The sequence below is a fragment of the Neolamprologus multifasciatus genome, chromosome 6 (assembly GCF_963576455.1).
Source record: "Neolamprologus multifasciatus chromosome 6, fNeoMul1.2, whole genome shotgun sequence".
Classification (NCBI taxonomy): Eukaryota; Metazoa; Chordata; class Actinopteri; order Cichliformes; family Cichlidae; genus Neolamprologus; species Neolamprologus multifasciatus.
This window is the reverse complement of record NC_140444.1, coordinates 3,135,826-3,150,054: the sequence shown is the minus strand read 5'-3', so window position 1 is coordinate 3,150,054 and position 14,229 is coordinate 3,135,826. Positions and strand designations below refer to the sequence as shown.

Genomic DNA, 14,229 nt, shown 5'->3' with positions numbered 1-14,229 from the left:
TCACAAGAGCTGCCCAAGAGAGTTCACACCGTGTTGAAGAAACTGCAGCACTCATTTAATATTTTCCAAGGAAATGTGAAGAAAAAGAGGTGTGCGCAGCACTGTACAAATCAAAATGCTGCACAGTGCAATGCTAGGGTTTCTTCGTTAATGGTGCTATATTTGTTCTGAAGGAAAAGCAGAAAGTTAAACGGTCTTCCTGGATCAGAAGACAAACAGCAGAAAGAATGGGTGAGCAGCATGAGACAGATTTCCCAGTTTGGAAGGCCTGCTAACATCTGGAGTGCTGCTTCAACTCCTTAGTAGGGCCAACGAGATCAGTCAAGGGAGACGTAATGGTGGTGGAGTTATGGCAACATGTTCAAGCTAACTAACTAGCTGTGTTCAGATCCTGGACCGGGCTCTGTCACTATTACGACTGGCTCAGGTGTGGAGTATAACAACAGAATGAGAAGGATGTACCAAGCATTTTAAGAAAGTGCTTGGTATAAGAACTGATTAGAGACCTCACATCTGCACTGAAATCCTGTTTCCTGGGACTATTTACCCCCCACCACCAGAATGCCCATGCTAGGTGAGCAGTAATGTATATGTACTGTATATGAGCTGCTTCTGATAGGCACTTGGAATCACAAACATTATCTTGAGTGGTTGTGATCACCTCCTCCTTAGTACTTGGGGCGACCGTGGTTGGGAAGCGTATCTGTAACCGGAAGGTCGCCGGTTCGATTCCCGGACTCTCTGTCCTGGTCGTTGTGTCCCTCTGGCCAACACCGCCTACTGGCGCCATCGGCCCCTCTCGCCATCTGGCCAGAGGGGCCGATGGCGCGATATGGCAGCCTCGCTTCTGTAAGTCTGCCCCAGGGCAGCTGTGGCTACAACTGTAGCTGCCTCCACCAGTGTGTGAATGAATAGTGGCATTGTAAAGCGCTATATAAATCCAATCCATTAAGATAGCTATGGGCTTTTTGGCCCAAGCACTGCCTGCAGATATAGTTAGTTATACTTATCTATGGGCCTTTACAAACTACTTTGAGTCATGTGTCTGGCTGGCTTACCTCATCCACAGGTCCACCCAACATGGGCCAGATGTCAGGTGTATTGTAGCAGCCACATCTGGGCTGCAGAACAATTTTCTAATGTAACAGATTTATAAGTGCCAGAAGTGGCTAACAACATAACTGTCTGCTATCTGGGTGGAATCGAGACCAGGAAAGGAGTGCTGGCTTTCTCTCGTTAATGTCCTGCATTCTTCTATTCATCAAAACGTGCTGTTTTCATTTCCTAGAGTGTGAATTAACACCGGTAGTTGGCGAAGATTCTGGTTTTTCATGCTAATGCAACCATGAACTGCTAGCCTCGTGAACTCTTGAGGCCATTCGCCAGACGTCTTATCCGTCAGCGGACTATTTTCACATACATTACAGGTACAGCACGACGCCCCATCGCTAATAAAATGGTGTGTCCTCTTTGGAGATTCCTTATGATTGGAAAAAAACTACAGTGAACAATAATAGCAGGTCTGCGATTGGACACAAACTACAGCTTCATCCATGACAGCGCACTAAATAAGTCTCCTTCATATCCCTACTTACTATGTCACTGATCTACATAAAATACATCATAAAATCCACTTCTTCTACACATCCTGCACTTTCCAAAAACACGCCAACAATTTCCACTCAGAGGTCAGATGTAGGATGACTCAACAAGTTCTCATACGAGAACGCCAAATGTGTCTTAATCCAGATTCAAGCAGAAATGACTAGAATGGCGCGAGACTTTCATAAAATAGAGGTTATTTAGCAAAAACCTTGCTGTCCTCAGGAGGAATCTGGGGGCTGAAGCCACCGGAGCGTGAGCTTTAAATTTAGCAGAGAGAGGAGAACAGCTACAGTATAATCAGCAAGAGAAGGGAATAAGTTGAACCTTGACCTCGGCTCTCTTTATAGATGACAACGACGACCTTGAGAGGGTGAGAAAGGAGATTGATGATGGCCATTTTGCTTAACGAGCTCACCAAGGACCGCCTCACCCTCTGAAGAGAGGACAATCGTCTCTGCTCAAGGTAAGAGACAAATGTCACCTTTCTCCACATCACTTATAGCAGCACCGAACGTCTCATTTCAGTCCATTTACTTTTAAAAATAGCAACAGAGAAGCTGATGGTGAGACTACAAGGTTGTCTAAGGATGCATTACACCCACAGACTGTATATGAAAGATGGCTGTAGTCAAATTCCCATTTTTAGCATGCTGGATGCTGCAGTGTTGCACGCTTCATTAGACAGTTTGTTGGATAAAAACAGTCTAATTGCTAGCATTGTTGGAGAACATATTTCTGATATAACTAACCTGACAGGAAGCCACATGCCTGCAAAATGATTCAAAAGGCACCAACAGCACAAACACAGTCCACAGATCTGGTTCGGTGACTCCAAGTAGCTGAGGTAAAACCTAGCAGACAGCTAGCAGCTACTGCCATCTGTGTCACCATCCACCTTTCGTCAATGTTTCCATGCCTCAGACTTTTAGCTTTAATAATGGATTGGATTGGATTTATATCCAATCCAATCCAATCCATTATTAAATGGATGCATTTACAATTAAATGCAATTAAATTATTAAATTAAATGCATTTACAATGCCATTATTCATTCACTCTCACATTCACACACTGGTGGAGGCAAGCTACGGTTGTAGCCACAGCTGCCCTGGGGCAGTCTGACAGAAGCGAGGCTGCCATATCGCGCCATCGGCCCCTCTGGCCATCACCAGCGGTAGGTGAAGATCACCAGTAGGCGGTAGGTGAAGATCACCAGTAGGCGGTAGGTGAAGTGTCTTGCCCAAGGACACAGCAACTGGGGATCGAACCAGCAACCTTCCGGTTACAGATACGCTTCCCAACCCCCTGAGCCACGGTCGCCCCAAAGCTTTAATTCTTTAGCTTAGATATAGAAATATTTATCCCCTGTATGGTAAAAAAAGGGTGTTAAGGTCCCGTTACACAGTCCTAGAGACTGGTCAGGGACCCCCTGGAAACCACCGGCCACTAGAGAAACATGTGTATCACCTGACCAGCTGCTGGAGGTTGCTGCCAGTCTCTAACATGAAATTGGTTGCAAGGAGGTATACAGTGTCATACCAACACCCTCCTTGTGATTAGTCCTTAGTCGCTAGCAGGTTGTCATGGTCGCACATGAAAGCTGTCGACTTGTCCATAGACCGTATATGTGAATCACACAGATACCTGCTAATGGACAATTAAAACAGTAGAATTTCACTCACCAAAACAGGATCACAGACTTCTTGGACAGTCTGCACTGCACAAAAAGCCATTTTACTTGTCATGTTAATAAATATCTAAAAGGCACCAACATCACAAACCCTCTTCAGTGACTCCAAAAAGCAGAGTTTGTGTCAACAACATCTACGTACGGGTTCATTGTGGTCTTAAATGGGTGAGATACAGCTGTCACACTGTTAGAGTCGGCCTCAAGTGGCCATTAGAGGAACTGCAGTTTTTCAGCTACTTTAGTTTCTCCAATCAGTTTAATGTGATGCCGAAAAACTAATTACATGTGGCTGATTTCTAGCCTTGTAAAAGTGACTTGAAACTTCACAAACGAACCATCCTCACATGTTCGACGATGACGGGACAAACAGGTTGCCGTGGAAACAGGGTTTTTTTTCTGCCTTTTAAAATCTGCCAGGAAAAAAAATGTGAGGGGGAAAAAGAAGGGAAAGAACGACGGAGAGTCGGTGTGAGACAGAGAGGGGAAGCTAGGTGCAGGGAGTGAGAATGAAATCTGCAGGATCCTAAAAAAATGTGACGAAAGCTGAGTGTGAAAACCGCTGATTCAGCCAGAATGTCACCGCCTGCTGCTGCGTGCGCTCGTGGGAAATCATCTGACCTCACAATTTGGGTTACCCTGCATTAGGAAGTCAAAATGTGGGGGTGGGCAGAAGGGACAGGGAGTGGTGAGGATGGTTTGGTCTCCCTCTCTTTGTTCTGGGGAAGAAGAAAGCGGGGAGAGAGGGGGGGGGGGGGGCGCACTTGGGTGTCCTCTTTCTTTCATCTTGTCTTACCTGGAGGAGTGCAGTTCTTTGTTCCTTTTTGTAAATCTGTCTCCTCGCTGCTGTTGTTGTCCGTGTCCTGCAGCAGCCTCCTTCCGATCCACCTCTCCTGGTCCTCGCCGCTGTGGCTGGAGACATCAAAACCTGAATGGAGACAAAAGAGAGTGATGGGAGGGTTCAGTGCAACATCCAGATACAAATTACTGAACTTTTGTCGCTAAAGAAATTTAGCTGCTTCTAGAAAACCTTGAAGTTCATTGTATAATATACTGTTTAAGGTTGTTTAAGGTGCTAGTCAGACTCTAAGATGTCCATTTGACACATATTAGAAGGTGCTACAATGTAAAAATGGGGGATATAGATGCAGGCAGCTGCATGCAAAAACATAAGACAGGCTTGAACATATACTGGACATGGCTGGAGTAAAAAAACTGCATAAAATGTTGATTTTGCAAAGTGAGCTCTTATAGTTTTGAAACAAGTGCACCAAAGCATCTTCATGCAGGCCATGTTGACAAATTTTAGCTTAGTGTAAAATATTTTTTTGTTACTTTTACTGTTTTCTTACATTTCATTTCACTTTTATTTCAGGTAATTAAAAAGATTCTCTCACGTTTAGCTTTAGTTTTCTAGTTTCATGTTATTTAACTATTATAACCTTGGTGTGGAGTCTGCATGGTCTCCACAGTCCACAGACACGCTTTCTGGTTAACTGATAATGCAAATGTGGGTATAGGAGTCAATGGGAGATCGTGTTGTTGTCGTGTCTGTCTCCAGTCTGTATCCTCTCTGTACCCACTTTCACTCCATTTCTGCATTTGTGCAGCGTCTCCGCCACATAAAGTGCTGTTTAACCCATTAGCCTGGTGCTGGGAGTGAAAGTGGGGTATAAGCAGTCTTTGGTGTAACATTTCCCAAACTGTAATCACATTAAGTCTAACACATCTAGGTTCTAAATTAAAGAACCACACTAAAGTTCCAAGTCCAACACTTACATGCATTCTTTAATTATTTGCACAATAGGTGGATGGAACAAAAAAAGAAAATAAAAGCTCAGTGTGGAAGAAACAAACATACAAAACTAGATTTTCAGCATCACTCTAAGACAGGATGTTTCTAATTTTAGCAACGTTGAGCAGATGGAAGAAAGCGGTCCTACATATTTGTTTAATGCGTGTGTTGATGGACGTATCCTGGACTCCAAGATTCCTCACAGTGTTACTGGAGGCCAAGGTAATGCCATCCAGACACCATGTTTGTAGGATTTTAAAAGCCACATACAAAAACCTCAGTTTGTCTGAATTTAGAAATAGAAAAGTAGAGGAAAATCGGAAAAATAGGAATTAGAGGCCTCTGTGACTGGTAAGACGTGCAGCTTTTCCCCCAAATAACATTACCCAAGGGAAGCATGTTTAATGTAAACAGCAGTGGTCCCAGAACTGAACCCTGTGGAACTCCAAGGTTAACCTTTGTGTGAAGAAGACTCCCTCTATCCCTGTATCCAGTTGAATCTATCAGGACACAATTATTATACCAGTAAATCTACATTAAGGTTCCTTATTTTATGAGTATTTCTTTCATTACAGCTGATAACTGGCTTTAGAATTTGATTGGCATGTTAAATCACTGGAAAATATACAAAACTTTTATTTTTTCTTCCCATTTTTCCTTTAAAAGCGTCATCACTCGAGCTGAATGGATTCCATTTTATGAACTGATAACTGTTATCCCATCATCAGACATTGCTCCGGGAAGCTTCTCTCCTGTCAGGAATCTTTTACTTGTCCATAAAGATGCAGATCTAAGGATTGAGCATGTCTCTGAAGTGCCGCTTCTCCTTGGTCAGGCACATGTGTTACTGGCAGTGATGGGAATACAGTGGGGCAAAAAAGTATTTAGTCAGCCACCGATTGTGCAAGTTCCCCCACTTAAAATGATGACAGAGGTCAGTAATTTGCACCAGAGGTACACTTCAACTGTGAGAGACAGAATGTGAAAAAAAAATCCATGAATTCACATGGTAGGATTTGTAAAGAATTTATTCGTAAATCAGGGTGGAAAATAAGTATTTGGTCAATAACAAAAATACAACTCAATACTTTGTAACATAACCTTTGTTGGCAATAACAGAGGTCAAACGTTTACTATAGGTCTTTACCAGGTTTGCACACACAGTAGCTGGTATTTTGGCCCATTCCTCCATGCAGATCTTCTCAAGAGCAGTGATGTTTTGGGGCTGTCGCCGAGCAACACGGACTTTCAACTCCCGCCACAGATTTTCTATGGGGTTGAGGTCTGGAGACTGGCTAGGCCACTCCAGGACTTTCAAATGCTTCTTACGGAGCCACTCCTTTGTTGCCCGGGCGGTGTGTTTTGGATCATTGTCATGTTGGAAGACCCAGCCTCGTTTCATCTTCAAAGTTCTCACTGATGGAAGGAGGTTTTGGCTCAAAATCTCACGATACTTGGCCCCATTCATTCTGTCCTTAACACGGATCAGTCGTCCTGTCCCCTTGGCAGAAAAACAGCCCCATAGCATGATGTTTCCACCCCCATGCTTCACAGTAGGTATGGTGTTCTTGGGATGCAACTCAGTATTCTTCTTCCTCCAAACATGACGAGTTGAGTTTATACCAAAAAGTTCTACTTTGGTTTCATCTGACCACATGACATTCTCCCAATCCTCTGCTGTATCATCCATGTGCTCTCTGGCAAACTTCAGACGGGCCTGGACATGCACTGGCTTCAGCAGCGGAACACGTCTGGCACTGCGGGATTTGATTCCCTGCCGTTGTAGTGTGTTACTGATGGTGACCTTTGTTACTTTGGTCCCAGCTCTCTGCAGGTCATTCACCAGGTCCCCCCGTGTGGTTCTGGGGTCTTTGCTCACCGTTCTCATGATCATTTTGACCCCACGGGATGAGATCTTGCGTGGAGCCCCAGATCGAGGGAGATTATCAGTGGTCTTGTATGTCTTCCATTTTCTGATGATTGCTCCCACAGTTGATTTTTTCACACCAAGCTGCTTGCCTATTGTAGATTCACTCTTCCCAGTCTGGTGCAGGTCTACAATTCTTTTCCTGGTGTCCTTCGAAAGCTCTTTGGTCTTGGCCATGGCGGAGTTTGGAGTCTGACTGGTTGAGGCTGTGGACAGGTGTCTTTTATACAGATGATGAGGTCAAACAGGTGCCATTCATACAGGTAACGAGTGGGGGACAGAAAAGCTTCTTACAGAAGACGTTACAGGTCTGTGAGAGCCAGGGATTTTCCTTGTTTGAGGTGACCAAATACTTATTTTCCACCCTGATTTACGAATAAATTCTTTACAAATCCTACCATGTGAATTCATGGATTTTTTTTTCACATTCTGTCTCTCACAGTTGAAGTGTACCTCTGGTGCAAATTACTGATCTCTGTCATCATTTTAAGTGGGGGAACTTGCACAATCGGTGGCTGACTAAATACTTTTTTGCCCCACTGTAACAGCGTTACAAGTAACGGCGTTACTAATTGCGTTACTTTTTTCAGTAACAAGTAATCTAACTAATTACTATTTCTATCGTTACAACGCCGTTACAGTTACTAACAAGAAAATGCGGTGCGGTCGCGTTACTATTTTTCAACAAACAGACGGTTGAAGCTGTCTTCAGTTTACCGCAATCACTTTCTGTCAATGATCACTTTTTCCCACAACGCCTGGAGCTTAGGGAGCAAAACAATCGCATGAGTGCTGCTGTTTGACTGACGATGAATAAAGTAGTCGTGGTAAGCCAATCACATGACCACTTCAAGATGACAAAGCAACAAGGTGATATATACCAGTTTTTAAATTGTGTTGATAGGCCACTAAGACCAGAGTCATGATAAACAAGATATACGCGGCGTTATTTCCTCAATAGTTTTGCCACGTTTAACGTCTAAGGACAGCGCAGTGAGACCTCTCTGCTTATGAGCAAAAAATAATAAAGCAAAACGAAAAACAGCCCGTTCGTGTTGGTGGAAAAATGCACCATGTCGACCAATCAAAAAATGATATGGCAACATGACATTTGGTTGCTTAGGAAGAGGGGGAAGTTTTAAGAGTGATGGAGAGAGTTTTGAGATGTGAGAGATTTGTGACGTTTAGCGTGTTTGGAGTGTGTAGTTAATGTGTTGTCTTGTGTAGTTAGCGTGTAGTGTAGCGGATAGCTTTGTGTTGTGTGTCAGAACAATGAGGCGACTGCTGTCTCCAGGTAGAAACAGGAGTGATACACCTGCTGCTGTCAGACCTGCAGGTATCAGGCTGTGATGTTTCCTTTATAGTGGACAGAAATTATGTTTTTGGAGTGGCACAAATAATTTGTGTTGCATCTTATTTAATGCAGAACAGCTGATATAAGAAAAAAAGAGGGTAAAAGGTAAATGGCTGCAAATAAATTTGTTGTTTGCAAAACTTGTGCGTATGATTTTAAAATTGACAATTTATATTTGCATTTAAAGTGATAAAATATGATTCAATAAAAATGTTTGTGGTTGTTACAGTAAAAAAATATAACTTTTTCTACTCTGATTTTATGTTTTTTGTCTGATTTTAGATCAATTGTGGTAATACAGTTTGTCAAAATGAAAACATAACTGTAAATTCAGACACGTGAGGTTGTGCTGAAAAGGATGAGACCAAACAAGGCAAAGGAAATAGTTTTTAAAGGTGAAATATAGAGGTGCAATTCAGAAGTAGTTAAAAATGGCCATTTATACCCTGGACCCCAGAGGGTTAAACATTTTTTTAAAGTAACGCAATAGTTACTTTTCAAGTAATTAATTACTTTTAGAATCTTGTAACTCAGTTACTTTTTTTTTTTTGAAGAAATAACTAGTAACTATAATTAATTGCTTTTTCAAAGTAACTTGCCCAACACTGGTTACTTGGGGTTTAATCCACTGGTATCTCCTGCTAGTCTCCCTACATACACCTCTATCACACTGACACTAATATCTAAGTTTAATTTATCAGTAAAGAAGACTTTTCTCCACTATCCACCAAGAAATGCTGTGAAATTTGCTTGTTTTCTCCTCAGAAGTGGTTTAGAAGCAATCCTCTGAGACCTCACGGACACATCCTTTCATTTTCACTGACATCATTTTGTAAAGATGGCGTGCTCACCGTTGATCATCATCCTGCTCTGGATCTAAATCCTAAAACTTTCCTTATTTCCATTTACATACATGGACTCGGCTGTATGCCTTTAAGCTGTTAGTTTAGCAGAGATGTTGCAGATAGCAAAGTGCATGTCGAGCATTTTGATTTATTTTTAATGCCCTGTTCTGCATTCTTTGCCACATTAAAGTTTGATTCTTTATGTAATGTTAGGATAGCCAACAGCTGGAGCAGAGCTCCACAGATGTGTCAATTTGGTGCTTCCTCCTTCTCCTCCACCTCTACCCTTTATCTCCCACAAATCATACATTGAAGGGGAATTTCATGATTTTCCAAAACTAAATCCTCTGGGCGGGTGGAGCAACAGTGCACAATGTGGGGGATCCCACTGTGGCTACATCTGCACATTCTTCAAGAAAGCAGCAACACCAATGAATTAATTTCATACTTCACAGAGCTCAGCAGAAGCACTATGGCCTTTCCACCCTGCCAACCACAAGTCTGGCAAAAGAGGAAGATTGGAAAAGAATTAAAAAGCACAAACGTCCTCGGGGCCTGGCCGAACTCCTCGCTTAGCCTCACCTTCACCACACCACACAGCAGCAGCCACAGCAGCACTGAGGTGTGCGTGTCAGCGGTGCAATCCTTCTCCCACCCTCCGTATCTTTTACCATCTTGCACCGGGAGAAGAAGAAGAAGGAGAGGGATAAGAAGGGAAGCGCGGGAATGATTAATGCGGTGGGTGCTCCACTTGCGGAGCCACAACACCAAGCTTAAATTGGCAGAACTTCATTAGGCGCATCATAAATAATCAACTTTAATTGATATTCCAGTGCGCTGATTAAGAGTTAACATGAACACAACAGGACAGGGTAGATGCATTAAACGCGTCGCCTCTTGTTCTCGCAGAGCTGCTTTTGCTGGAAAACAGTGGGGAGGAAGGACCGATGATGCACAAATCACGAGCGTATGAATATTCACGAGGACCTTCTGTCCACAGAAAGTGATAAATACTTCTCACTTTAGCTGAGTCACACAGACAAAAACAGAGGAGGAGGAACATGCAGGCATCAAGTCGAGGCGTGCAGATGTTCTGCTGCTGCAAATCATTTCAGCAAAAAGAAATCAAACCACATCCAGTAATATTCCAGTGAACCATATTATGTATGCAGACTGTTTATTGTGTGCAAGCTGATATCACATAAAATACCTGTAAAAGTATTGTCATGATTTGCAGAACAAAAGGAGGCGTCTCAGATTTCCCTGTTTTGAAGTGTTTCATAAGAATCTTTGTGTGTGTGAGTTAAAGCTAACTTGATATATGCGCAAGTTTCCAAAGACTCCAAGTATGATACTTGTAATGAGATTTTTACTGAAGAGACTGGGGTGGTTCAGCGCTTTGTAGCTGCAGAAGTTAAAGCAGTTTTAATCATTTTATTTCCAGGCTGTTCTTTAATTGTGAGGTTATCAAGTTTAAGATTTGGTGCCACATGTTACCAAACTGAGCCGTAGAGACGCTGCACACTTTTACATATGAATGCGTCTTTCTTCCTGTGCTTTTATTTCATGCGACTCTTCTTCTAACGTCTCCACCGCAGAGTCTGTAATGAGGAATGGCTGGCTGATTGATAACCATTTGCAGTAACCTGGAGAGGTGCAGGCGGGCTTGTATACCCTGGGGCTCGCTGCCCTCATTTCCCTGTCTGCAGCTGAAACACCTGAACACGCAGGATCCTCTGCATTCCTCAGCCATGGATAGTTTCCCATAGTTGAAGCGCACACGAGTGCGCATTATAGGGCACTGTAGCGCATGGGTGATGACGTTTGGGTACAGTTAGAGGAATATTAACAACATGGAGCAATTCGACATTTGAACATTACAGTTATTTCTACTTCTCTGTTTCTTGTATCATTATTAGTTATTAGCAGGTTTCACTTCTCTACTCATTCACCCCTCGTTTCCTGATTGTTGATCAAACGGAATGCAGCCATCAATAAAGTGTCTGTTTTGTAAAAACACACAATATTTACAACACTGTACATTTCTACAATTTCCGCGATGCCGTGTTTAAATTCTGTGTTAGATGGAGAAAGGGGGAGGAAATAAAAGGCAAACACGTGGAGGAAGTAAAAGAGAAGGCTGTATCGCTGAGGGCGAATTCCGCAAACGCTGATTTCTCACCTGAATTTTCCGCTAAGGAGGAAAACCCTTTAACGACCAGGAGCAAACCGCCGAACAAGCAGATCTGGATTAAAACCAGCTCCTTTCGCCGTTTCCGCCGCGCTTTCACCTTCTTCTGATTCGGCATCACTTGCTTCGCCCGATTCCGGAGTCGGATACCCGGCAGAGACGTCCCCGCTTCCGCTGCTGCCACATCCATGCGCATCCAAGAAGTACCAAAAAAGAAGCGAAAAGGAGAAGAAGAAAACCCAACGACCTCCTTTAATTCCCGGGGAACTGACTTCTCTCCCGGAGACGGGTAAAGAAGTGAGAGGGGAAGCGGGCAGAAAGTTAAGATTGGCACCGCTAATGGGATGCTGAGAAAAAGAAAAAGAAAGGAAAGAAAGAAACGGACCAAAAGGCTTCGAGCTGCTGCTTAGAAAAGCCGGTCTGTCTTCTTATGTCATGTTGGAATGTGGTTTTGGAAGTGGTAACGCTGAGGAAGGCTGCACAGGATCTCCATGGATGCGTCCGTCTGCTGAGAGGAGGAGGAGGAGGAAGAGGAGGGGGCGCAGTGACGGCACTGACACTCGGTCCAAAATCAGCTTTTATCCTGATTGTGTGAAAAACATACGAAAAAGAAAAATTAACCTTTTTTATGAGCACAGGCTCGATATTTGTGAGTAAACTGGATCCTTAACGCATTCTTTTTGTCTCAAATGTGTTCAATATCAAAGATGTCACAGTTACCATGAATTCAGCAGCTGACATCCGGACACGCCCACTGTAAAAGTTACGCCCACGAGATAGATGCACATCTGTCCAGGAGCCGACACACACTGCAGGTGTGTATCCTGCAGCCTGAACTAATGATCTAAGTGGAAAACAGGCAGTGGCCACCAAGGCTGCAGGTCCTCTGGCGGCCACATGAGGCCGGCTGAAAGTGAGTGGGTCCCCACGGACTCGCGTGTTAAATCCCCGACTTTACCACAGAATTCATCACCTGTTTTAAAGGTGTGTTTTTTCTTTTTGGCATCTATAGTAACTGTACAGGGATTCATATTTTATACCTCACCCCTGGATACAAGGATGCTAGCTAACATTCAGTTTGGCTCCTCCCCCTGCAACCCAACTGTCTTCTGATTGGCTGCCCCTCATAAAAAGAAGACAGCGCAAAATTGACCCAAATTTCATCCTCTGAGCCACACATTTATTTTAACTTTGGACATGTTTACCACGTTTAACATGTTCAGATACAGTACATACATGTACAGTGTTGTAACAGTGAATATGTGACAGAAACAAGGAAAGGCAAATCCATCTTCTTTTATTATAAACCTTTATTAAAGTTTGAATCAAAGAGCAACCATGCACTGTATTTGTGTATTTGTGTCTCCTGATAAGCTGCAGATGTTTGATGGCTTCAGTTGTGCCCTCTCCTGGGATTGTGTTTTAATAAGACCACATTAAACAGCTTGTACTCACAGAAAATTGAACAATAATAGTAGCATAGAGTTCTTAAGTTGTAGTTTTCACTAAAACCACTCACTCACACAGAGCCAAACACTTTGGCTACGCCTTCAAGGCTTCTGTAAATAATACCGGTATTAATCTTACTTTAAAATATGATGATATTATGGTCAAAACTAAACACTGGCCCCTCTGAACATGGATTTGAAAATAATAAAAAAAAAACAGTTCGGTTCTCTTCACATATCTGGTCTTTTACTACACATCATCTATCAGACCCGGGGCAGATTAGATGTGCTGTAATATTTTCTTTAGTTACACAACGGTCGTTAGGTCATGTGGATTGATTTCTCCGGTGCCTGCTTGTACACGTTGCCTACTTGTTCGCTGCAGATTGTTCTGTGTCCACAGAGATGATACGGACCACCGATTCCAGCATGTCTCTGCCATTTCTGATGGTTTTTTAATGCAGCACTCTTTGAGTGAAGCTGAACTTCGGGATAATGGATAATACTCGATCCCGGCCAAGTGGGTTTCTTGATTGTGGGGCCTGAGGTTTCATATAAATAGCACTGGAAACTTTCCAGCAAGAATGGAAAAAAGTGGTCAGGGCTCTAGGCAACTGGTTTCATTGTGCCTTATTAACCCTTTAGAGCAAAGAGCCCAGAGTGATCTAAAGGCAACCAGGATACGAGCGACACTCTAGATCGGCTTCTGATGTGTCCTGGAAAACATTCTTCTAAATCAATTGGGAATTGTTTACTCTCTCGTGTCGTGATGATGCCGACATGATTCGAGGCCTTTAAGCTGCCATGAAACCGGGCCTGTCTAACCTCCGAAACTACATCAGACTCGGCACGGAGTTACTAAACAAGCTGAATTCCCCCAACCTCCCAGACGTAAGAAATAACTGTGGGGAAGGAGGGAAGAGGAAGGAGGAGGAGTGGGTGGGGAGAAGGAGGAGGGGGGCAACAAATTAAATCCAGTTAAATTGTTTTTCCATAGCCAGTAGGCTTGGCAAAGGACTCGCTCACACACACAAGATGTAAGATAAGTTGTAGAAAAGACAAACCAGAAACAGTGCGGCTTCAGATGTAGGAGAATGCCTGGAATTTAACCCAGTTTCCCATGTCCGCCTCACACCGCACCCACTGCCCTGCCCAGCAGCTCAGGACGTCCACATCCACACACGCAAACAGGTGATTCCCCACAGCGAGACATCTGTCCTGCACCAGCCCTCCCCTGGTCAATAACCCACACAGCCTACCTCCTCCTTCCTCTGGCATTGGGATCACAATGCAGTCACTGCAGAGGAAAGCTGCAGTTCTAGCACAGTTTGAAACACCACGGCTAGGTAGCTAGCTAGCAGACATATCTGGGTCATG

General features: G+C 43.5%; 1 protein-coding gene across 1 annotated transcript in view; it reads right to left on the bottom strand.

The window, feature by feature from the left end:
• LOC146516152 (sodium/potassium/calcium exchanger 3-like) overlaps nt 1–13,771 on the bottom strand; it is an 88,182-nt gene extending 74,411 nt beyond the window's left edge. The window contains exons 1-2 of the mRNA XM_085162034.1: nt 11,396–13,771; nt 4,089–4,220 (exon numbers count right to left, since the gene is read on the bottom strand). Of these exons, the coding sequence (XP_085018160.1) occupies nt 4,089–4,220; nt 11,396–11,600 (337 nt within the window). The 5' untranslated portion in view covers nt 11,601–13,771. The remainder of the gene's footprint in view (nt 1–4,088; nt 4,221–11,395) is intronic.
• Nucleotides 13,772–14,229: the final 458 nt, after the last annotated feature.